At 43.8% G+C, this 26,677-nt stretch overlaps 1 protein-coding gene across 1 annotated transcript in view; it reads left to right on the top strand.

Annotated features, from left to right (window-relative positions):
- The first annotated feature begins 3,201 nt into the window (after positions 1-3,201).
- The window catches only part of BMP7 (bone morphogenetic protein 7), a 44,152-nt gene continuing 20,676 nt past the window's right edge, over positions 3,202-26,677 (top strand). Inside the window, exon 1 of the mRNA XM_064674150.1 lies at positions 3,202-3,809. Coding sequence (XP_064530220.1) covers positions 3,302-3,809 — 508 coding nt within the window. The 5' untranslated portion in view covers positions 3,202-3,301. The remainder of the gene's footprint in view (positions 3,810-26,677) is intronic.

Raw genomic sequence — 26,677 nt, forward strand, 5'->3', positions numbered from 1 at the left:
GGAGGAAAAAGACAGTGACATGAAGGTGCCAATATTTCAGCACCCTGTGTGGAACTGATCCTACAGGAAGCAGGATGGGGTTTACACAGCAGGCAAGAAAGGAGGGAAGAGAGAGACGTTGTCCATGAGAAAAGGTACAAACTGGATTGCCTTTCTGTTTGAAAGGTATTTGAAATTCAAGCTCAGATCTGAGGGCTGAACCTCTGCAGTTTGAGCTGCATCATCCTTTGTTGTATGCAGCAGAATAAATGCTGCCCTTTGTTGTATCCCAAATCAAGCTGAAGCCAAGAGCTGAGGACTTCACATCAAAAACTTACTCTTTAACAAATTCAGTTTCTCATCACACACTGCTAGAGTGATTTTGTTCTGCTGTTTTAAGAATACATGCAAGCAGTATCCCCATTTCAAACTATCAAGGATTTATTTAATGCTGTACCAGTGCAATACAATCAGTGAAAATATTGTATAAAAGAGAAAACTTTCCCAGTTATTCCTATGAAAGCACAGGATACAGTTGCAGCACTGTCCCTCTTTAAAGAGCATATCCTGCATTAAATCAGGATATAGCTAAATGTGGCCAAACCCAGACCACTTAAACAGACGGAACAAGAAAGAAACAGATTCAAACATCACTTTTTCAAGAAATTTGTCAAATCAAGAGGTTTCAAGGTTTACTTTTTATCCTCTGCTGTTTCTTTAATGACACCTACAGCTCCAACAGCAGCTACCTAAAGTGTTAGCAAGTCAGGAGCCAAAACTCCCGTACTGTCTTTTTCTTTTCTTTCTCTCCAAGCATGTTGCCATTCCAAAGCATAACGCTGACCTGAAGTTTAGCCAGTTTTTGAAAGGGAGCTACAAGTAATTCAGGTGCAAGTAATTTAGGCAGCAGAGACACCTGCTCTCCACTCCACTGTTCCAGCCTCACAGATCTTTTCATCTCAAAGTCCATGCCAAAGGCAAGGCTCCTTGTCCTACTGCTGCTTGATGAAAGGCCAACACTCACAGTTCTGGAAAAACAGTCTACAAGGAACAAAAAAGGAAGAGAAATCAAGTTGTCTGCAGCTGAAAGGGAGAGCAGAGTGACACCAAATCATCTGTCAGCCCTTCCTACTGCAGCCTGACCCACACACCCTCTCCTTGCCCCCAGCTGTGCATTCCTGTGGCCTCCTTAGTTCCACCACAATATGTACTCAGTCAGAACAAGGAGCTGATCCAGCAGAAAATTAATTCAGCAAAAACAAATACATAAATGGTTAAAAAAATACTTTAAAAACAAAATAAGTTTCCTGACTTGTGTGTAAGTATTGGTACCAGCATTGGAGAGAGGTGGGGTTGCACAGCTGAAGGTCCAGGCTAGGGTGGGATGAGAAAAATAAGTTTTTCTCAGGGGGAGCCTGGCTTTAAATCAGCTTAAATTGATCTAGAAACCACACCCTCGGCAAGAAAGAAATTTAGGCAAATACTTGCCTGGTTAAGAGCAGGTTAGTGCTGCTCCTCAGGAAGTACAAAAGATGCTGGAGAGTTTGATCTTAACTGGGCAGCCAAGATGCAGCTGCTCAGGTACTGGTGTTTTCATTAGTGGGGAGCACTGGGATAGCAGCTATAGGGGTGATATTTTGAGCAGCCCCACTGGCACCAGTAAGTTGAGCAAGTGCTCCCATGTTACCTAAGGTGGATATGGCTTCCCAACCTCTCTCCCCCCACCATTCTCCCAGAGCTTAAGCCATTCCTAAACATGTGTTAGGATTGAGCCAGGACTTCAGTGCTGGTTCCACCACTATTTCAATAGTGCCATGAGTCATTTTGATGTGATGTCTCAGTTTCCCTGTTATTATGAGGTGCACATGCATGTATACAAACACATGAAATCATTCATCATGTTTCCCATGCAGCTTTTTGACTAGTTATCTGCTGTTCACGCAAGGATTTTAAACATAAAGAGCTAAAAGAAGTGCTGAACACTAGTCTCCAGAACAGTTGCAGGATCTGGTGCTGGATACTACTGAATATTGCTCTTCTGAAAATATCCAACAAATAATCTATAAAAAGAAAGCAAAAAAACTGCTGAACTCTTATTCCTTGCCCCTCTTCTTTGTCTTAGGAATGAATCTTAATGTCAGCATAAACTTAGTGTGTATGTATATATACATATACATATATATATGGTTTCTGAAATTACCTCGGGGGGGATTCAGTGACCCAAATAAACTATCCTGCCTTCCCCTTGTTTTCCAAGTAAGATTTGGGAAGCAATAGTCTACACTTGTTATCTGATATTGTTATTATTATTATTATTATTTACTGTTGTAGCAGACGTGTGGCTGGACTAATAAGGACTGGGGCTCCATTAATGTTGCACCCACTGAGTTAAAAAAACCACTGCTTTAATAAGGTGACAATCCACCTCACGACGGTATCCCACAAAGGTGTGTACCAGGGAGCAGGAGGAAAAAGGGAAGGCAAGAGTGGAGGGTACTCTAGTGTCATAAACCACCCGCATGCACAGGTTGATGGTTCCAATTCATCTCACCCCTCGGATTTCTAACGCTTCTCCATTAACTCTCCCCGCTGCCAGCTGGAAAAAGTGACCCGGGGCTCTGTGCACACAGACATACATACGTGTCTACGTGCGTGAATGTATAATCACCAGGTTTTAAATAATTTAGTGCTCTTGGTTTTGTCCCGGACAGCCTCTCCTCATCTGTACTTCTTAAAAAAAAAAAAAAAAAAAAGAGTAGAAGAGGGAAAAAGAGTGTGTATGCGTGTTTGTGCAGACAGACGATGTACTTGCATCTATAAACTCTGTGGGAGTTTGGGCCCCTTCCTTATGCATAAACCGCCCTCCCTCCTGGGGAGTCTTCTCCTTAATGACGTTCACGCTAATTTAGACGCTCGGGACCGGCTCAGCCTCTCCCGGAGCCCGCAGCCTCCACAAACATCCTGAAAAGCAACCTGAGCAGACGTCCCTCCTCGAGGCAGATCCAGGGATTTTTCTCTCCCGGGCGGTTTAGGAGCTGGCGAGCGAGCGAGCGCGAGCGCTCGGGTTTTCCAGCGCCTGCTCCTCCCACCAGAGACACCCTCCCGCCGCTCCCCGCCGGGCCGCGCCGCTCACACGGCTCCGCCGCGCCGTGCGGGACGCGGGCACAGCGCGGCCGCTCCCGCCGCCAGAGAAGAGCTCCCGGGGAAGGGTCCATGGGCCGGGGCCGATAGGAGCCCCCCGCCGCCGCCTCGGGCCATGAGCGGGCAGCGGCGCCTCCGCGGGGGCTGAGCGGGGGCCGTGCCGTGCCGGGCCGTGCCGTGCATGCCGGCGGGGCGCGTCCCGCGGCGGGGCAGCCCCGCGCCCCCCGCGCCGCCCCGCAGCCCCCGCCGAGCCGCGATGCCGGCGGCGGGGCGCGGGCAGCCCAGCCCCTGGCTGCTGGTGCTGGGCGCCGCCGCCCCCGCGCTCTGGCTGCGCTGCGTCCTCGCCGACTTCACGGTGGACAACGAGGTGCACTCCAGCTTCATCCACCGGCGGCTGCGCGGCCCCGAGCGCCGCGAGATGCAGCGGGAGATCCTCTCCATCCTCGGCCTGCCGCACCGCCCGCGGCCCCACCTCCACGGCAAGCACAACTCGGCCCCCATGTTCATGCTGGACCTCTACAATGCCATGTCCGTGGAGGAGGGGGCGGCGGGGGCCGCCGCCGAGGACGGCGAGGGCTTCTCCTACCCCTACAAGCCCATCTTCAGCACCCAGGGGCCGCCCCTGGCCAGCCTGCAGGACAGCAACTTCCTCACCGAGGCTGACATGGTCATGAGCTTCGTCAACTTGGGTGAGTGCCGGGCTCGGCGGAGCCGGGTCCGGGGCAACCGGGCAGGGAACCGCGCCGGGGGGAGACTGGAGCGGCGCCCTGGCCACCAGCGGGAGGACAAGGGCTGGTGGTGCAGGTGGCCGCGCTTGGGAGCTGTTTCCCTGCGGGTCAGGTGGGTGGCAGCCCACCTGGGCAAAGGACAGGTAGCGGCCCTCGGGAAAGCGCCTCCTTTGCCAGGTAGTGGTTAAATGGCACCAGCGTGGAGAGGGCAGCGACTCCCCATCACAGCATTTGGACAGCCACAAGCTTTCTCCACGCTCCACCCTGCGCGCCGACACACTAAGGTCTCCCTTTGATAGTTGCTGCACTTCAGAAATTGGATTTGCAGGTAGGAGTTACACAGGACGATTAGCAGGTCTGTTCCACACCCCACACTGCCAAGGAATACACGAAACCCAGACAGGACCACGGGTCCCGGCACAGCTCCCGGTGCCGGGCTGGCTCTCGTGCTGGATGCAGAGCCACCAGGGCTGCCTGGACGGATAGTTCCCTGCGGCATCCCAGCGCCGCGCTCCCGCGGCCGGAGGGGCTGAGCCGCTCGCACATGTTTTCCTAATGGCTTGGGAGGGATTCCACAGTAAATCCTTATTTACTCCTGCAGCTTTTCCTGTTGACCCCAGTTTATGCCGCTAACTCGCCTCTTTTCACAAGCACATGTGGATGGGTTTATGCAAACGATAGAGAGTTGGCACGCTTTGTATGCGCCTCGCTAGGCCTCTCTAATTGGATGCCACGGCCCAATCTGATTTCCATTTGCTCGCTGCAGATTGCACACCCGTGTGGACTGACTTGGCCGGATTTGAGTAAAACATTGTCAGGGTGCGCGTTCTATTTTAAATATGTAATTATAGACCTGGTTCGCTCTATCCATTTTTAGACCTCATCATGTGCGGCTCTTAAACCACACATGTACAGACTGGGTGCCTGCAAGTTCGAGGCAGAACCTGAATTGTATTTCCAAAACAAGATCCACTCAAACTTTGTCCCAAACAAAGGGAGACACAAAACACAAGAGGAGACCACCTCTGGCACCTAACCTGCTAGGGATTACAGACCCCCATCTCCCATAAATCCATTAACACCTTTATGGATGTCACTGTTCTGGACACTTCCACTGTCTGGAACTTCAGAGGGAACAAAGATTAAATCACCATCTAAATCACCACCTCCGTAATCCCAGCACTTTAACCAACTTGAAAAGATCAGCAGCTGTAAAGGCTCTGTGACACACGTTAATAATTATTAGACACGGTAGCCATCCCGGCACAATTCGTGCATGATAAGGAGACACAGGACGCTGTGGGAGATCTCTAGTTTGCATGAGCTGCACCTCCTTATTAACTGCCATAAGCTTCACAGTGGGAAGCTTGGAATTACATCTGGCCCGGGGGCTGTGCTCTATGAGAGCTGGTGCTTTCCATTTGGAATTACAGTGTTTGTCTAATCAGTGCTGGATCCTTAAGCCGATGAGCAATGATACATTTAAAATCAAATATTTGAGCAGTCAAAAGTACCAATGACAGTCAAATATTTGACTTTAGAGATAAGAGAGATCTTGCTAACACTATTCTCTGTGATTCTTGGGTCCTACACCGTGTACAGCCAAGTGCAAGGAGAGTCTCAAACAGAAGACAAAGGATGTTGAAATAACAATAGCAAAATTCAAACTTCTCTTTCCATATCGGTAGAGAGAAGAGAACATTTATGAAACATGTAAGTACCTAATGGGAGGGAGTTTAGCCCTGGGGAAGCAGCTCTGCTCCTCAGGTGTAGTTATCTGCTGCGTAACTTTCATCAGTGAAACTGCAGCGCTCCTGTCCCATGCTTCCAGTGTAAGGAAAAGTCTCCCTGTCAGCCCATGGAAGAGGTGCACTCTTAATGTTCAGGTCACTAATTATTTTGAGTTCAAAGGAGTGGAATCGATCCATAAACTGTGAAATAAAACTTACATTTTGGATATGTCTGTGTCTACGTGAGAACTCTGTACAGAGCAGGTTTCACCTGTATAAGCCATAAGAAACCAATAGTCAACATCCCGATGTGATGGGATGGCTACAGAGGATATTTAATTCGTTTCTACCTGCCAGGTTTTATGGTCAGCTTAGAAACCCAAGAGTGTTCTTGATGCAAAATACTAAACGATCATTTTATTTAGATGCTGTCAGCGTGGTCAGTGAGTAGTTAGAGCGCTGGCAAAATCCAATAGTTTTAAGGACAGGTGGAATTACTACCAGCAAGGCACATTTCGGAGGTTTATCTGTGCTGTTTTGTTCCCTTGTCAACAGTGCATGCCAGGACGAGTTTAAAAAGGACATAGATCTATAATAGCTTTCTTCATCCCTGTGCACACCTTTCATCCCATTATAGTCATCGCTCTTTCATCTTTATAGGACAAAGACAGGCCTGTTTATGGACGTTTTAATGAATTAGACCAGCCACTCGCTCCCGTATATAGTCAAACACAACACCTGCTTTGAGACGTACAGTTTTCTATGACATTCAGGGAAAATTAGAACATCTATTGTAGGACTGAATTTTTTTGGAGACTTTCTACAATGATCCCTTTTAAAGCAGAGCTGAATTCCTAAATGCAGACTGTAGTAAACTGTGTCCTACTTTTGTAAGAGATACTCTGTGAGCATTGCATTTCACAGGTAGGGTTTTATTACTATACTAGAGCCATCACAATGAGGAAGTGTCACAGTATAATAAAGTTTCATTTCAGAATGGAGGAAGTAAAAGTGAGTAAAGAAATAATACTTTTAAATTTCATTCAATAAAACATGTTAATTCCAGGCTTCCAAATGCTAATTTATAAAAGCACTTTTTTGCCTTATTCATATTCTTCATTTATCCAGCTTTACAATTTCAGAAGGAAAAATATTAAAAAAAAATTACATTGCAAGATTTACTGGGATATATAGTAAAAAAGCCAACGACAAACCCCACACACATTGATTTCTATGGAGATACTGTGTATGTTTATTCTAGAGAATTTATACTGGGTATTGGTAGGGAGGAACCAAAATACAGGTGGCTCCGTTTCAGGGAGCTTTTTACTAAGCATGTAATGTTACTGTAAAATCTTGACAATTAATTAGATTTAGATTTATAACCAGTTAATTCACAGGCTACATTTTGTCTTAGCTTACACCTGTGCTAAGATGGATGGGGAATGGATTTTTGTCAAGAATGAAGTTACATGTAAATTAAAAGAGAATTTAGCCACAGTGGTCTGACTAAGTTAGTTAATTACTGGCTAATTTTGTAAAATTTATTACTATAATTTCAGTATTTAGAATTTCGTTTCTGTCCAAGTACGGTTTACAAACTGAACCATTTTAGGAACTGAAAAAATGCAAAGCATTTTTTGCACAAGTTTAATTTCAAGTTTATAAACAGCAACTAAGGAGTAAACATCCTCTAGATGACTTAGACCTTCTCTTCTAAAAATAATTGAGTTGTCCTTATGCCGGTAATCTTGCCTTGGTAAACAGAGTTGCTTAGAATATTTTTAAAAGAGTCAGCACAAGTGATATGCAATTTGTTAATTTGTCTCGTGGTTGATTATAAAATGAACAACATTGTTTAATCCTGGCAAAAAAGAAGTGGGGGGGGGAATTAGTCATTCTTGGAAGGAGCACTTGAAAGTGGCTTTTGTTAATATAAATCAAGAAGCTGAAGAGCCCCCAAGTTTCCTTTTATTTCATACCATCTGGCTATCCTTTTTGTTGACAAGTGTTTGGCATAGAGAACCATCTCTTTGCCCTTTAATAACAGGCTTTAACACTGTAGGGTATTAGAAAAAGATTCTATAACAGTTAAAAAATTTCCTTCGGGGAATACTTTATAAAGTGAGCACGGGCTGCAGGCATTTGCAGCTGTAACCTGGCTTGTGTTAAAATTTGGAAGGGGCTGCCTTGCATTCCAGCTCACTACAGGCCTTCATTGGTGTACAGCCAAAGGTTAATATAGATGTCACACAGTTTTTCTTTGGAGAGCCTCAGATATAAGAGTATGCGTACAGCTGTGTTTTTAGTAACCCTTTCATAATCACTTCTTTTAAACCTCATTTTCCTGCTTATATAAATCAAAGATTTTCAAGGATATTTGACCTGGATTTGAACTTATTTGATCTTCACATATTTCCCACTTGAAACAAAGCAGATTAAAAGTTAGCCCTGGATGCCTGGTCCCGATCACATGGCTTGTCCATACATTAGTCCCAAGCCCTTGGTGTTTTTTTTTTTTCCTCCTCCACCTAATGCTGGTAGAAGCTCTGAAGCCTGAACAGGTACATCCCATAATTGTTTTGGGCAGTGTGGATATGTGCAACACTTGGTGGCAGAATATTAGCTAAGGAAGGCAGAAAGCTTACAGCAAAGTGAAGGTATGAAGGACACTGATGCGTAGCAGGTATTCTTTGAATGTACAGGCATGTTCTAGAGAGAATTCCATTAATTTCTAGTGGCAGAACAGAACAGGAACTATTTACCTCTGCTGTGCTGGTGCACTGGTAGCAGAGAAAGGAGCAGCTGAGGACAGATGTCCTTATGCAAGAAAAAAGGACGTGGAAGTTGTCACCGCCCCCCACCCCGCTCGCACACAGTGGATTTGTCCCAGAGCAGGATCTTTCCTCCTTTCCCACCCAGGCTGTCCTGGGGGGGGGGGGGGGGTGAAGCCCTCTCTGTGAGCTGTAGTTTAAAAGCCAAAACATAGCGGCTTGTAAAGTGCTTTTGAAGGAGACAAGCCTTGATGGCCAGGTCTTGTGATGCTGGTAACGGGGAGCTGGGCACCAGTGGAGCGTGGGGGACCTGCTCCCACCCGTGTTCTTGTGGCCCCATTTGTGCTGTGCGTGTGCTGTGTGCGTGTGCTGTGTGTGTGTGTGTGTGTGTGTGTGCTCTGTGTGTGTGTGTGTGTTGTGGGTGTTTGTGGTGTGTGTTGTGGGTTTTGTGTGTTGTGTGGGGGGGTTGTGTGTGTGTGTGCGTGTGTGCTGTGCGTGTGTGTTGTGGGGTGTGTGTGTGTTATGTGTATGTGGGGGGGTGTTTGGGGTGCGTGTGTGTGTTGTAGTGTGTTGTGTGTGGTGTGTGTGTGGGGGGGGTGTGGGGTGTCTGGTGTGTGTGTATTGTGGGGGTGTGTGTTGTGTGTGGTGTGTGGTTGTGTGTGTGCTGTGTGTGTTGTGTTATGTGGGATGTGTGTGGGGGGGGGGTGTTGAGTGTGTGTGTGTATGTGTGTTATGTGTATGTGGGGGGGTGTTTGGTGTGTGTGGGTGTGTTATGAGTGTGTGTGTGTGGTGTGTATGTGTGTTGCATGTGTGTATGTGTGTTGTATGTGTGTGTGGTGTGTGTATATGTGTTGTGTGTGTGTATGTGTGTTGTGTGTGTGTGTGGGAGGTGTGTGTGTGTGGTGTGTATGTGTGTTGTGTGTGAGGGGTGTGTGTGTGTGTGTGTGTGTGTGTCCCTGCAAAGGGGGTTTAATGGCCTCTGGGCAGGCAGCACGAAACCAGGCTCTACGTTCTCTTCTGGAAATAAGCCCGACACACATTTTCGGGTCGTGGGGGGAGAGATGTGTGAGAGAAGGTTACACAAGTGGTTGGAAACATTAATTAAAAAAAAGATTATAACTATTAAAGCCCGGTCAGAGCTGTTGACAGGCTCCTTTTAAATAGGACACTGCGATGTTTTAGTTTAATACATTCTGGCAGTGTCACCGGGGTTAAGGCTAATACTGGGATGTGTGGATTCTGTCATGTTATTGTCAGGAGGAATGCAGGGATTAGGTTTAAAAGTGGCGGTGGGTGAGTGGTGCAGCTGTGTACACTTATTATAAAAGATTTAAGTCCCACTGGTAAAATCAATATATTAAATTGCAAGAGCCCCTGTTTTTAATTAGTTTAAATCAAATATACTGTTAGTGCCATTATGGCTGCTATCCCTTGATTCAAGTGAGGAAATGCTAATATTTATATGGAAACTGTTAATTTGTGGTTAAAATGATAACACATTTAGTTTTATACTTCTAAATTGTTCTAACTGGATGAATACCAGTGAGAAGTTGCAATGGTGGATGAAGTCATCTGAGCAAGAACACAAGTAAGCAAATTTTGGTAATATGCCAGATAAACAGACTACCTGTTGATATATAGCATTAAGAGACCATGATATTTTAAGCCCTTTCCAATTTTCCTCTCTGGGGCCTGCATCAAAGTACTTATGTGAATTAACCACCCATATATAAAAATGCATATATTATTGTATATAAATAAACTATGCTATTATATATATTTCTTCTCTAAATGGAAGGAACTTATAAAGAAATGAGAGAGCTGTTTAAATTAGTTTCAGGATGAATATTTTCCTTCTGCAACTGTTTGAAGTAAATGGGACTGCTCACGAGGACTAATCATGGATAAAGTTCTGCACACGCTTATGTTTGGAAAAATGGAAACCCAAGAGAAAATTCTTGGCTAGGTCTTCATTGGTGTAAATTGTCAAATTTCTACTGGAGCTGGCCCTGTGGTCTCATTTATACAACTCTACGTCCAAAGTAATTCCCATAAACTCCCTCTTGATTTACACTAGCACCACTGAGAGCAGAATTGGGCCAAAGAAATGCCCCTGTGTTGAAATAATGAGCATGCAGTAGTTTCTGCTAGAGCTTCACACAGTTTTCTCTCCTAATCTTGAAATTGTTTCTGAGGGAAGTTTCCTTTGCTGCAAATAATCAAAACATGAACTAGCTCCTATTAGTCACTGCTTATCATTATTAGCCCGATCCATGTTGTTGAACTACAGCTGAATTCCCATCTTTGCAACAAACAGAATTTAACAAATAATGTTTGACAAAAATGTGAAACTGATATTTCTTAATACAAGACATATTTCATATGGAGAAACTTCAGTGCTGAAAGATTCCTGGTATCAAAATATCTGAATCATAGTACAAATAAACAGCGCCTTGTAAAGACTGCAGGGCCGAATTCCGTGCTGGAGTAAGTCCACTGAAGTCAGTGGAATTGTGCCAGCAGATAAACTGCCATCTAGATTTTTTCAGTGTTGAAGATTTTGTCAGTAAAAATCTTTGCTACAAAAAAGGTTGCAGGTGGCAAAGTTTGAACTGATTCTAATTCAAACAGTCCTTCTGGAAATCCTTATTTTGCTGATAAAAGCTACAAAGATTCCTGGGCCCCCCCTTTATTTGGGGGTGTGTTCTACAATTCCATTATTTATACATAAATACACCTGATTTACAGCAGGTAAAATAAAAGCCATCTTGGGTGTAATCCCTACAACACTGTGCTTTACCCATTTTTTTTAAACATTTGTATCATCTACCTCTCAGAGTCAGTGAAAATCCTTTAGTGATCCAGGCTGAGTGGATTGAATTAATGGCAACTTTGAGACTACAAGTTTTAGTGTAATTGCTTTATTGTCTTGGAACCAAGATGCTTACAATCCAGTTCCTGTGCAAACATGTTTAACGTGTGTTAATGTGTTTCAAAACCAGACCCTCTCCGCAAAATTCTGCTTTTCATTAATTGACATCAGTAGCATGGTACAGTATTTCAAAGCACTGGCCAAATATAAACTGTGTTTCTAATTTCCTTACTTTCCTGTGTTTGGAATGCCAATGTTAATTTGTTCCCATGGAAGAGTGAGAGCTGCCAACCACAGTTTTATGTAAATGGCTTTACAGTGCAGGGCTGCCAACATTAAACGATACTTAGGAATTTTCATGACATTTTGTATTTAATGCTTGTGTGTGTGTGTGTGAGAGAGAGATAGAGGGAGATATATGGGATGTTGAACAGCACAAGCACTGGTGATCAAGACAAATGTTTGAAGAAGTGTATCCTTTGAGTAACTATTACGTAATGTTTCTTCTCATTTAACATTTTTTAATAATCTATCAGATATTACATAGCATATTCCCTGTGCCTAGAAAAAAGCTGTTTTGCAGGGAACTTTGTTGCTAACTATCCAAACAATTCCCCCCACCTAATAATTTTAGTTATTTATTAATAGATGAGCAGATGGACTTTAGTTTGTGTTGTTCCTCTGATCATTCTGAACTAGACTGTAAGAATGTGATATTACTCAGCATGAGAAAATGTAAGAGCAAAAAAAGCTGCCACAACTAAGGAACAGGGGAATTAACTGATTTTGATTAAACTGCCAACAGATAATTTTTCTTTAGAAGAAAGGAATAGCTAGATAAAATCATTTGCTTTCTTAAAGAAAATCAAGCTTAATAGTTTCTTTAGTGGTATGTCTGCCTTTGTACATGAAACAAACGTGAAGTTCCCTTTAAACAAGATTATTTTAAACTGATGTTGGTAAAAACAAGGTCTGTTTATGTATTTCTCCTTTTATTCCTGGAAGATGTTCAAAATACAAATTGTTCATGTTTCAGTAGATTCCTCTTAATGAGTGCTATGGTTTATCTCTCCATTTCCCTGGTTTATTGGAACAGGTGCAGTGTCTGCCATCTGTGCCAGCCCTGTGCTATACCAACAAACAAAGTGTTGTTTTGGTTCACTGGATTTAAAAGTCTCCTGAGAGTAAAGAAATGAAAGAGAAAGAATTTAGAAAGTGCCTAGTGAGGGAAAGGCACTTCAAGTAATGTGCTTTGTCACTCAAGTCTTCCCGTAAATTACCTTAAGCTATTTCTAAACTGTTTGAAAAATTTTATCCGTCGAGGATTAAGTTTCTGTTGCATCTTGGAGGTCCCACACTATTCTTTATCATCTTTATCCTACTGCAGTAGCTTCCAAGTTAGAGTCTTTTGTTATCAGGTTGAATTAAATTTTACAGGAGTAAAAACTCTTTTTTTTCCTTTTCCTAAAGTGGAAGAAGCACGAATTTTCATTTTTTCAGTGTTTCTGAAAAAATTTCCACCTCATTTGAGGGATCCTGCAAATAGCCATCCAAGTTTAAACAAGATTATGTTGTAATTAGACAGACAAACTCATAATTATTTAAGGGCTAAACCAACAACAACAACCCTTTCAGGTTCATTTTGACAGTGTTTATCCAGTGTATCTGGAAAGGCTTACAATTAAAGTGCCTGAAGGGTGGGGATGAGATTTTTCAGCATGCAGTCAGTGCTATCGGGTCCACCTGGCCTGGGAAACTATGCAGGCTTTGTAGCAGAGAAAATCCTTTAACTTAGATCTTCATGGCACGCTCTTAAAAGCTGCCTTCCTTTAAAAATAAAAAAAACAAGGAAAAGGAGGGGAGAGGGAAGGCGCTGCTTCCCTCTAAGCAATAATTAAAACGACCAAGTGCCCCTCAGGCTCTGTGTGATGAGGGAGCCCCATCGCTCCGATAATCTCCCGGCGCATCGTTTTTTAAGGTTTTCCCTCTTGTACACAACTGCCTTTGGAATGAGCACAAAGTTTCCTCTCGTCAGGCTGCAGCCTCCCAGCGTGGTGCTGGGCTGAATCACACCTCCACGGACCCCACTGATGTCACCAGGCAATATCCTCAGCTGGAGCAGCCTGGCCCTGGGCCACCCCGGCGGTGAAGTCACCACCCCTGACACCATCCGAGGAGCTGGCACAGTGTCCTGTGCCCAGTCTGGGGGGCTGTAAATCAGGGTGAGATCTGACTCTCTTACTGGAGCCACTGGGCCAAATTCTGCCTTCAGCCACCACGTTTCCCTGGCGTTGTCAGGGCCGTCTCATTTTTACCAATTGTTCTTCCCACAGCACAGTGGCAGTAAAACTTTTTAAAAGAGATCAGAAAGAACTCTGGGAGAACTACTAAAAAATGCTCATAAAATAGTACATTGTCAGTAGTTGGGAGTTATAATTCCGATGGAGAGACAAGTTTCTTCCTGAGGATTGGGAATAGGGCTGGTCGTATTTCCCTCCCTGTCTACCTGGAACACCCATTGACTTTAATGAGTCTTTTGGCACCCCAAGGGAAAGCAAGTTCAGGTCTACCATTGAAATGGAAGATTAAAAATTACTGTAATTTAGCAATTCCAAATTCTAGTGCTTACAGTTGAGTAGTGTTCAAATTGTTGTGTATCAATATTTCAACAATTTATTTTCATCAGCCAAATATCTATAATGCCATCAGTGATAACCAGTCATCACTAACAGGAATCATTTCCCAATTGTATTTGTTCTGCTCACATGCTCGATGCTAACTGCTCCTCCCCTGGTTCTCAAGGTTAAAACTTATTGCTTCCATCACTAAAAATATTCTGAACAATTTAATCTTGCTACTTTTATTTGTTTATTACTCTGCAGTCGTTATAATCCCACAGGGACTTTTTAGATGTTAATAAAGAGTACTGCACATCACTTTTCCTGGAGCTTGTGTGGCACTATAAACATCATGCTGAGTTTAAGTTCCCCTTTCTGACCATATCCTTAAGAAAATCCAGCATTTGTTAAGAGAAAGGAGGGGATTTTTTTCCTTTCTTTTTAACAAAAAGAAATAAAAGGGAGAAAAAAAAAGAAGTAACTTTAGCCTCACAATCTGCTAGCTACATAAAGCAGTAAATGTTCAGCTGAGGCAGGGAAAAACCAGAACTGCTAGAGACTGGTTGTTTCCTTTTGGAGGAAACAATAAATGTGCCCACTTGTATTTTAACAGCATTACTACTGGGCCCCCTAATTACACAAATATACTTGTAATAAACTGCAGAAAAGAAGAACTGAAAAAGAATCATTCAGCACAGATCTTTCTCCTCAGGTCAAAGAGAAGCTCTTGGGTAATCACTCTAAAATCCTGGCCCAAATCAGAAGATTAAGATATTTCAGCACTATGTGATGAATCATTTGTCTCCCGAGACAGGTGAAAAGGAGAAGCAAATCAGACATGCGGTGTAAAACTTCTCTCACTGGTGTGGACACAACTTTGACCTCTGAATACAACAGTTCCTGCAATCCATGGCATGCATTATAATCGAATTACCAGAATATTAGAGTCCATATCCACGGAAATCTCTGACTGTTACACTACATTAAAACCTAACACAGGGAATACAGAAATACACGAAAGAATCCAGAAAGACGCAGAAACGCATTCGAGCAAATCCCAAATATTTTTTTAGAAAACAGTAACTGTCATTTTGCTCATTAGTCCACAACTGTGAGATGGGAGCTGTTTCACTGAAAATATACAGAGTAGGGGGAAAATCTAAGTCAGTGTGTCTAATACACTGAAAGTCTTTCCTGCCTGTGTTGGCAGTTGTAGTCCAACAAACGAGTAGTGACTGGTAGGCAAGGGACCGAGCTGGAGAAGGATGATCTGTGCTCCTGCTCCTTCAGAGACGCTTTCATAAACCCCATACACTCATTTCTGTGCTATTTTTACCAGTTGCACGCAACAGGACGTGAACTGCGTTCCCTTCATTCACACCAAACCCATGCAAGGACACGAGGGCGTATTACAACAGCTGATCTTTTACCCCAGAACTGCAGTTGCAAAATTGCTTTTGAAGATACACAAAAACCCAAAACAAAACAGAAAATGCTGTTGTTAGGGGCTGACTCAGGAGGCTGGGATGGCCCAGCCCTAGTGAGAGGCTCAGTGTCAGGAATCCAGCCCTGATCCACAGTGTGGTATGCAGGGCTAGGTGCTGCTGATGTCACTGATGGGCTTATCTCGTACCAAAAAAAAAAAATTCCTCTTGTATAATAGGGATCGTGGGTGGCAATTAAACCGAAAATAAATCTTTGCCTCACCATCAGATGCCGTTTTGCCTCAGGCATTGGCCACCAACGTTTACAGTGCAAAGGGGACAGACATGTGCACACACTCTGTACACGTATATGTTTGCCTTCCTGAGGACATCTCTGAAATAATAGTTTAAACCTGCCATCACTGGTGTTTTACATCTGCCAACGGAAATATATGTGGATGTCATCAACTCCCAGATCTTTAATATTCATAGTTCTCAGGCCTGTATAGAGTTATTAAAAGAATAAACAGCCTCCTGCCTGTTTCTCAGTGAAACTAAATGTGTAGCACAGCAAACATTCCTAGAAAGCAAAACCATCTCACACATAAGCTACGAGTCCCATCACAGGCAAAAGGACAGTGAGAGATGTGCAGTGGCCAACAGGGAGGATCATTCCAGGCAGTGACCTCCTCTCCTGTGTCCCAAACTCAGTGCCCCACCTGAGCTCGGCTGTCTTGGCAGCACAGAGGAAACATGATGATCTCAGAGAAAAATGTGAACTAGGTCATGAAGTCACACTTGCACAAGCGAGGGCACTCTGCAGTATCTTTTTAAGCAGTAACTGAAGTATCTAATGATTATTCTCCAAAATGTTTCCTCCCATCCCTCCAAATATTGTGTTTCTGTTGAATAATCCTGGTTTATAAACGGTGTTAATATCACTGGACCTCCCACACAGAGAACACCTGAGAAATGTGCAATAGCTGTAACAGCCCGGGTGCAGAGCAAGCACTGCTCCAGCAGGGATTTCCCCTCTGGGGCAGCCAGACCTTTCCCCTGAATAGTTTGTTGCCCCCTAATCTCCCAGCACTTGCCTGGCCGAGAGCTGCAGATGTTTGTTAGTGCATAGGAAGCTCGAAAAGCCTGGCTGATCATGGTCTTAGGGCACAGCTCAGTGTACACATTCCAAGTTGAAATAGCGCTGATTACAATCAAAGGCTGAGATTCTTATCTGATGGCTTCGTGCCTGATATCGACTGGTTATTTTGTAATATCCCACAAGCTGCTTTCTCAACAAATCCAGAATCTGGGATTTCAGCTGAGAAATCCAGCAAGTCGTATGGGTTCAAACCTGGGAAACTCGTTCTTGAATTATTTTCCTTTTATCACAGCAAGCCACAAGAAAGGCTGGATTCCCTGTGACTCCTGCCATGTTCCTCCCAGGGAGCCTGTGCAGGTGTAGACCCACACTCTGCAGTATTTGGGGGGATGCTGGTATTGTTGTGGCAATCCAATATTAAAGGAGGATTAATTAGATTTAGGCTATTTATTTGGGCAGCTGTTCAGTAGATGAAAGGAAGCCTGATGCAATTGAAATGAATAAACCTTAAGAGGCCAATGTCCAGTCACTTCTCACTCGTGTCCCTTAGTACAGTCAGTGCAGAAATGGGCACATTCCTTTGGTAAAAATGAGGCATTTGAAGATTCCATCAGCTGAGCTTTCTCTTTCAAGTGTTGCCAGTAGATGCACAATATATATGTGTGCTTTTAAAAGACTTTTATTTTGAACTCAAGATGTGAATCTATGGTATTAAGGAAAGCAGAACAATCCTTTATTTAGCTGCACCTGCACCTTAATGCCTAATGAGTTTAGTCTGATGGAATCCAGACCTCAGGAAGGATTATAAATTCTCATTTGATTTCATTTACTTCTAAAATACCTTAAACCAGCTGTACCAGTCCAGAATTCAGTCCTTCTTTCTTTATCAGTTTTGCAAGTGTTGTTGAATCTTTTGCTGTACTAAGTAACTTTATGCTGTATAATGATACAGCATTAGTAATAGGAAACAGAGGGCAGCTTGAAAAAAGTCATGTAGTGGAAGATAATTAGCATCTTATAAGCTTGGAAAGCATCAGATTATGAGCACAACTTTCATAAAGTTCTTTTTGCCCTGGAAACAAGATTTGGAAAAGCTGAAAGTAGGTTGGTAGGCAATATCCTCTGTGACTGGGCAGTGTGAGGCAGAGGAGCCCGACCATGTGGGTGAACTCACTCTCCAGGCACCACTGGTACATTTACCCATTTCTGTCTGTTTTGTATAAACACATCAGAGACACTCTGGCAGTGACCTCCCCAAGATTACTGACTCAGGCTGTTTGTTATGAATAGTATCTAATTTATCAAATACATTTGAAGACTTCTTACTTTTCCCCAGTGCAGTTACAGGAATGCAAGAGCATAATTTGATGCTGTTGCATCTCTGCATGGAAGAGTTACTGTGTGACGATTTGTTTTTAATTTGCATGTCCTCTGCACGTGCCTCTTGCAGATCAAGGTGCCTGTGCTGCAGGCTCCCAGCTTCCTGCAGAGATGTTTAGTCCTTCCCTTGGGCAGACACAGGGCAGGGAAGCCCTACAGGGATGAGCTCCCTTCCAGACTGCCACTCACTGTGGGCTGTCTTCCTTTACCTGAGCTTAGGTTAGAGCTGGCTAAAAACACTTCAGGGAAACTTTCTTGCCTTCTCCCTACTCTGAAATTTGGTCCAAAGTGAAGAATTGTTTCACACTTGGAAGCTTTCAAGAATGACCCGAATCTTCTTATTCAAAAATTTGCATTTCATGCCAAATAGCCCATTTTAGGTTTGCCTTGTAGCAGTCTCTCACTCTGCCTCTTATCTCTCCTGGCTGAATACACGTGGTTTCTGACCAGATTTGTTCAGCTGCTTGTCTCTCCTTGCTTGGGCCTGGGAATGTGTTTCCATTTGCTGAACACTGTGTGTACAAGCAGACAGGCAGGCTGCTGTTTTTTGCATCAGTGATTTTTTGAGAGGCCTCCAGCCTCAGAGCAGGTTGCAGGAAGCACCTTGGGCCCCATTTGTCTGCTGGTTGGACTGGGGGATTATTTTTCTCAGTGAACCATATTGTCACTAACTTTTCTCCCTTTTTGTGCTCTCCAGCCTCCTCACCCTTGAGACACCTACCACCCTGCTTTCTCCTCTAGACCAGTACTGCCCTTCTCTGTGCAGTGGATGCCATCTCAGTCTCCATTGTCCTGATCCTCATCGTGATTCCTCCCCCTCCTCCCCAGGCTGCCACTATCTCCCTGACCCTTGGATGCACTGGCTAAATGTGTGACTTGGAGTTCACACCTAATGCTGGCACAGCTTCCCTGGGAAACTGGGCTCACCAGACACAACTCCCTGATTTCATAGCACCAGGGAAGCAGCCTTGCTGCTCCCTGCATTACAAAAAGAGAGCAAGCAGTGTAATGTAGGAATCATCTCTGTTCAAATGAGAAAAAGAAAAATGTATTCCTGCATCTTTACATGCCTCCCACAGCTGCATCCAGAGGATTCAGTGTTGAGGGGATGTATTAGACAGCAGCATGTCTCTGCTCTCAGGCTGTGTTATTCCATACTGTGCAATACAGTACAGACAGAGAAAAGAAAGCAGGAGCAATGATGAGCTTTTGCCTGTCATTTTGCTCACTGCACAGTTTGGCTACAGGGACATTACTAGAGGGGGTGTAGAGAAGAGCTGAGGTTGCCCTTGATGGGCAGGAGACACACAACAGTCCTGATCTGTCCATGCAGTCTGTCGAGGGTAAATGCCAGCACTCTCCCAGTGCCAGCATGAGAGCTTGAGACATTTGTGGTGGCCACAATGCTGGCCAGTTGGGAGGACACAGTAGGAGACACATTTTGCAGAATCACCACAGTCCCCAGCTTGCCTCTAGGTCCCTCTGGAAAAATGCCACCCCCAAGGTGCTGGGAATGGGAGAGCTGCTGGGGCAGATCCCCAAGTCAGCACTGTACTTCCCCAAGAAAGGAGGAAGAGAAACAAGATTTGAGATGCTGGTGTGGGAGGCCCTGCAGGACATTTTCTTACAGTGGATTCCTGGAAGATGAAGGTAGAAATACAGGGAGTCTGTCGAAAGGAACAACTTCATGAACTCCCATTTATTTCTTTCCCCTGTCACCCGCCCATATTCTCCATCCCCTCACACCCCCCAAATCCCACAGCAATCCTCAGTGCATTACAACAGCTGAAGATGGATTGCAGCTCCATATGCTGCTGTGTTTCAAGTGATGAGTCTGTGAATAAGGTATTCTGAAGAAACACAACTCTTCCCTGCTTATTTAACTTTGCTTTCCCCAGATACACATACAGACACAGCAAACAGCATCAGGATTCGCACCACGATCAGTCTGTTTACTATTAGGAGACTTTCGTGTTCACAGAGCAGTCCCACGTGTAAATTTTTCACAATACCTTTCATCTAGTCTGGCTCTGCTTTCAGCAGAGAAACCACAGAGTAAACGGGTACCAATCAGGGCACACTCAGAAAAGAAAATAGATTACCTGTGCATAACCTGCCCAGATATTTTTTAAAGAACATCCGTTCTTTAAGAAGAAATAGTTTTACCATCCAGCATTGCCCTGAAGTGTCTGCAGAGAAATCCCAGCAGGGAATGTCTCCAAATGCAGAAGGCAGCATGCATGCTTCTCTCTGTCCCTTTTCCTCCCAGTGAGTATATTTCCCCTTTACCGTCGACCATACTAAGGAATTTTAACTTAAAAGGCTCCTGGGTGACACATGGGGCGAGAGGATGTGGTGACTCACAGCATCCTTTCATCCCCACACCGTGTTCATGGCTCCCAGGGAAGCAGGTGGCTCCACATCGTGCTCCAAAGCCCTGCCTGATGTGGGTACGACACTAACCCCAACACTGGGAGAACATCAGGAAGGGAGAAACACCAATTTCTGCCCTGAGCAGTCCTTGCTAGCTGAAGTTTGACTTAGTCAGGAAGAACTTGCTGCTGCTTCGGAGATAATTAAACCCATCTTCCCTCGCCCTGCTGTTTGTACACGCACAATGATACCATTGTTCAGAGTCATGCAACACATATGCTGACATTAAAGTGTTTAATCTTGTAGTACAGTATTCCATTATTTTTTGGACATCTGTACATGATAGAAAGGGTACGTATTAAGGGATTTGTTGACAAAGAAATGGCTAATGCTGATACATGTGTGGACTGAAAGGATCTTTCCAAGTTGTGTTCGGCAGCAGGGAGGCTGCTGCTTCCCAGGCCCGGCCTGGCACAGATGTGATATGCACTGTTGCTATTACCACTTTTCAATTTATAACAAGGAGTCAGTGTTTAGAAGAATTTTGGAAGCTCCCTGCTGGGTTTGTGGCTAGGTGGTCTTGCTGGCAACACCACTTTCATGCTGAAAGCTGAAAAAATGAAGTGATGGCTAAAGGAAGAATATTAACTCCAGAGGGGTTTTTTTCTCCCTTTTTGAGGCAAAAATGCTTACCCCAGATCACTTTGCAGAATGAGCACTAAAGAATTTCTAACCTCTGGGTTTGGGGATCAGGATTTATAGAGCCTGGTTTTCATCTCATTTGAAATTAGTACGTTAGTCCTGCTTTCCACCCATGGATGGGGCAGGACTTGCCCTGCCATACACTGAATTTACCATGCAAGAAGTAGTTTATCACCTTCACCTCCCTCTACCTGGCTATAAAATGGGTCCATGAGCACCTGGGTGCAGGTTCTCTTCTGCTGAGCATTGCCTTGACTCAGAGCAGCCCCATCAGGATAGGGCTTTGGCAGATGAGCCCAGAGTCCCCAAGTGCCTGGGGGTCCTGGGCCTGTGTCTGAAGGACAGAGTGTGTTTTTAGAAGTGTCAGGATGGCAGCAATCCCTGGCGATGGGATGCATTAATGAGTTATAGAAAAAAACCACAGGCTATTTTTCTAGTAAGCTTATCTCACAGACCAAAATCAAGGCAGTATTTGTTTTGCCTTAGGCTTCTCCAAAAACCTACGGTAGCTTTTAGATGACTTGGAGAGCTGCAACTATTCAATGTAAAAAGCCCTCCAAATACTGTTTTTATCACTCTTTAAAAAAAAAAAAAAATCTCATCACGCAACCCAGGACATTTGTTCTACTCCATTTGTAGAACTTCCAATTTATAATCTCCAACTATTTCTTCAAATATTTCTTTAACTGCTGCTGTAGCTGCCTAATGTCAGCATGTAAATCTTGTAGCCGAGAGAATGAAACAAATGAAAACCAATCACAGAACTTCACATTCCCAAATTCTTGCCATTATAAATTTCCTGCCACTGCCCCTGTAACTCTTGCTGTCAAGCACAATGAGGAGGGAAACATGTGCCTTCGCAGACTGTGGCCTGGCATGACATTATTGCAATCTTTTTTATAGTCCTCCTTTTACTCAGAAAAATATAAGGACTGACCTCGCACTTCTTGCTCAGTCAGGCATCCTGCTGAGCCCAGTAGGTTCTTTCAGCTGCAGAGACCACTGGATCCTTCCCTTAATTGGTTTCCTCCTTCTTCAACCTCAGTAACATAAGGAAAAAAGGCCTATATTTCATAAATGCCATGGTTTTATCCACCAATTTAGAGACAAAGAAGTGCAATTTATAGAGGGAACATTTAATGCCTGTTAATTAGAATCCCATCAAGAGGTCTCGAATTTGGCATCCTGAAAATTTACAGCCCAGTTTCACAACCACCACAGGCCCAGAGTCCAAGGGGTGGCCCTGGCCTCCCTCCCACCATGCTGGGAGGTCCCCAGTCCTCCTGCCACCACTCCTGGGCGCTGTGGTGAGCTGGGAGATGACAGGATCCACCCGAAATCTCATCTGGGGAAGGGAAAATTATTTTCCAGTTGAATACACTTCCCAAGGGAAACAGGAGGGTGAGGCAGCAGATAGGAGCAGACCTTCCCTCTGAAAGCAGGGGCTGAAAGGACTCATGGACCCCAGGTGGAGCTGGTCCCAGGGCAGCTGGTTTCTGAGAATCTCGTGCTCTGCACTGAAACAATACAACAGAGTTTCTGAAGTTTTGGCTTCAATCGCAAGGGGTGGTGATGGGCGGAAATAAAGGTAAATTCTCCCAGAAAATTCAAACAAGATTTTGCACTGGTGGATGCAAACAGTGTAATGCAGAGTGTAGTTTGCCCTTTCATGGAAATGCTAAGGGTAGGATCAATCCACTGGCTCTCAGGACAAGCCAGGCAGCCCCCAGCCACCTCTGAACAAACAGTGTCCATTTTCTGTAGCTCCGCAGCTATCGGAGGGAAGGCAGATAAAGACCTTCCTACCTGCTAAATTCACCTACATGACTTCGTCCTTGGGGCAAGGCAGGTACAGGTAGACTTCAAAAACCTGTTAGACCTTGATGTCAGAATATGGCAGATTTTTTTTGCCATCCAAATCTCTGAGGGGTTGCTTAGGCAACTGCTGATGGCTCAGCAGCCGCCTGGTTGAGAGGCTGAGGTAAGGGGGTGTTGTCTTTCGGAATCTATTTTCCTTTGACTTATCTTTTAGTCTCAGGAATTCAGGACCTTTAATCTATTTGAGATTAAAGTCCTTTACAAATCCCTTCTGGCCTTTTTTGGGAGTAAAGAAGTTGCAGACACCCTACTGCACATTCCTCCCGGTGCTTTTTTTCATTGTAAATGAGAAACAAGTAGCTCAGATTGTAAGCACTACAATAAATGAGACAACTACTCTTAAAGGGCCTTATAAAAAAGATTAACATATTATCAGGCAAAAGCGTTAACAAGAAAATGTATGTTTTTACTTGTTTATATATTCAAAATATATTCCAAGTGCATCACTCAAATGTACCAGGGAGGAGGAAGTATGGAATTACCAAAGCTTTCCCAGTTTGGCAGCCTGAGCACAGAATCTATTCATCTGGTGTTGACTTTCTTTGTGAAAAAGAAGTTTTGCATCTTCAGAAAACAAGAGCGTAAAAAATACCTGGGTAGATAATTGGCCTACCACGTAATCCATTGAAATTAGTAGAAATTATTTTTTTGACTCCCCTGGAGTTTGGATTAGCTCTTAAGCTTTCATAATAATTGTTTTTTAACACAGTTAATTCTTGGAAAAATACTGCTGTGATTCACTGGTTCTTTGCTGGACACACGGAGCTGGTGCTACTGTGCTGGGTACAAGGGCTGAACCAGGATGTGTCGAGAGAAATAATAATACTGCAAGCTATGTCTCAGCATAATCTCTGCTGTCATGTGTCATGCCTTGCCTGCCATCAATCCATATTACAAACCCAGAGGTCCAACCAGTGTTTACAGAATTAGCTCAGGTCAGCTTTTCACTTACCAGCAGTGATTTACAAAGAAGCTGAAAACAGTTGGGGTGCTTATTTCTAGTCTCAACATATTTTGCTGTGAAAATAGCCAAACATGGGATCAGCCTAAGTTTAAGTTTTATGCTGGTGTGTCATTTGCTTTAGAAGTTTGGGTACCCTGGGGTGTTCAATCAGGACCACAAGTTTTTCTATCCAACATTACTTTTTTAGTACTTGTTTCAACCATATTGCTCCGAGTTCTTGACATCAACAGCTACACCTTTTCATCCCTGCATCTTGATGTTTCCAAGTTCTATATCTGAAAAGTACACTTCAGGACAGGTCAAAACAAGTACCCAGTATTTGTTGACATTTTATCTCCATCTTTCCCATATTTTTTGATCTGATACCCGGCTACTTCACACCTGAGCACATGTATCCATCCTGTTTTCTTTTGACCATCCCTGTCCTTACAAAACTATGCCAGTCCTGTCTCCTCTTGCGTCACCATCAGGCCACAACAGAGTCAGTTTGGAGAGACAAAAGACTTCAGAGAGCTCAGAGCCCTATCTCTATCAGATAGTGCAGCCTGTGCAGCATTCAGATCCTGCACAGATAGGCAAGGCCAAACTTTCAAAGATACTGATCTTACTTGCATATTTGAGACAGGTGTGGTGAAGTTGCTGATAACCACTAATTTGAGATATTGCTTGTTTTGGCTGGATCACCTTAATTGTCCTGTACATTTTGGTGTCTTGCTTATTTTCTTGTGAATCTGTTGTCCGTCTCCATCCCACAGCTCACAACTCCATCCCAACCTTTCCTTTCCCAAAGGACTGTGCCAGAGGGAGTGTCTGATGATCCTCATCCACTGTAGCTCCAATTAACTGCCACACTCACCATGCCCAGAGTTATTCTGCAAATTTTGAGCCATGTGTTAAATTAGGTCAGAATTTTTTAACAGTGTTTGTGCCTCCAAAATGTGATACTACTTCCAGGAATGAGGAGAGGCACACATTTACACATGCCCCACCTGTGAGTGACTTTGGATTGTTTTTTAAGGAGAGGAAGTCCGCTGTTTTCCCACAGCTAAGGCACACAGCCTGACAGCAAAATTATTTTTCAAGGGTGTTCTTCCTTTTCCTATTTTACAACCTTTGATTGCACATCCAGAGCTTTGGCTTCCTCTCCAAGCAGCTGCCTTGCCAAGGCATTTGAATTGTGAGCTGGAATTTCCAATGTTTGCAATTAAGATCTGGGCTAAAACCATTCACCAAAGCCTTTGGGTAGTAGTGATTTGTAAGAACTGTGGACCTGGAACAAACATGAATTCAGGTTCTGTGGGCAAAAGGGCTCTGAATCGAATCCAGCAAATATTCATATTGCTTGGTGACTTTTAAGGGAGCATATAACATGTAATGGCTGACAAACAGCTGGGACTAAGTCCTTCAAGAATGATCAAAACATTCTTATGGTATGTTGTGTCAATGGGCATCATGGATTTTATAGATCTACTGGAGAAACTACAGTCACAAAGAGCTGCTGCAATTCTCTCAACTGTTTCACTTAACACTTAAAATACCACTTCCCCCATCCCTTTTTTTTTCCTTAACACTACCCTTCACTCTCCCCCTTCAAACTCCTCAGGTAATTAACTGGAAATGACCCAGTTGCAGTATTGTCAAAGGTCTAACACCCATCAAACTCAGGAAACTCAGGCTCCTTGAGCGCTCCTCTGCTTACCCCGTGCTGTTGTGCTGAAGGTATTACTGGGGTCTACAAAAAGTGCTCGATCCTATATACTGTACCATATGTTCCCAAATACCAACACACAGCAGTATGACTTAGGGATAGGATTTCAGCCTTCATAATGAAGAGTCTTGCTTTTATGAGTTCGAGTCAGACCCTTAACGTTATTTTAACATAGATTTTGGTGTTTAATTATGTAATAAGATTTACTGCAGTCATCTAACAGATGTTGATTCAGGGTCAGTGTTTCTCATAAATTAGTTCTGAAAGGATTTGTTACTTCTGGGTCAGCAGATAGGTCCAGAGTGCAAAGAAAAAGGGGAAAAACAATAAACACTGAGTTGAAGGGTTTCTTGGGATTCTTTCTTCAGTTACATATCCACATATTTTCATGATCTTAATGACTATAGCCACAGGAATGTTTGCTTTAACACTAAAGATGGCTCAGGCCAAAACCCTATATCCCAACATCTGCAAAGTATGGGAAAGTTCAAACTTCGAGGCTCTTTATTTTATGACCCTGCCTGTTAATTTTTCATACTAATATGACACATTTTTTCTAGGGCTCTGCAGAGGAAATCACTGTGAACTCTAGCAGCACCCCAAAAAGTTTCATCTTCATGTGCTTGTTGTCAGACCTTGTGTAGAAAGTGCAGCTAAAGACCAGTGTTGGCTGATGTAGTTGTCATCACACATATACACTGAAAAGGTGCACCCACCTACCTGCCTTTGGAAATTTAGCCTTCCCACGTCTTTGGAAGCAAATCATATTGGTACATCCTACTGCTAACACCCTGCCTGTGGTGTTATCTGTAATACAACTAAAACCACACAGCATTATAGTCATTCTTCTGTAGCTGTGGTTAAAGGAGCTATTTTATATTAGAGTGTTTTTTCCTCCTCCCTATAATTTAGGTGCAGACAAATTCCTTTGAGACTGAAATCACACTCTTAGTATCTTATTCTATTAGGAGTAGTTTGGAGGAAAGGGACTGAGGTAAATTTAATAGTTTTGCTAGCACTTCCAGGGCAGTTTTAGCCTGCCAAATGTTTTACAGACACTGGTGAATATTCACAATATTCTCCCACGTCAGGGTATGAGACACTGAACGATCTCCGTGAGGCTTACGAGATGTTTTAGCTAGAGGTGTAACTGCCCAACCTACGAAACCATTTGCTGAACTTAATCACCTTTGTCTTGGAAAGTGTAGAGGTTTCATACCTAAAAAACTCTCTAAGATGAATCCCAGCTATGAGTAAGAGCTCTGAAGTATTTCCCTGAACAGCAATCACACAGTGGCAAACTGTGA

Source organism: Pseudopipra pipra, chromosome 17 (assembly GCF_036250125.1).
Source record: "Pseudopipra pipra isolate bDixPip1 chromosome 17, bDixPip1.hap1, whole genome shotgun sequence".
In the NCBI taxonomy this organism is placed as follows: domain Eukaryota; kingdom Metazoa; phylum Chordata; class Aves; order Passeriformes; family Pipridae; genus Pseudopipra; species Pseudopipra pipra.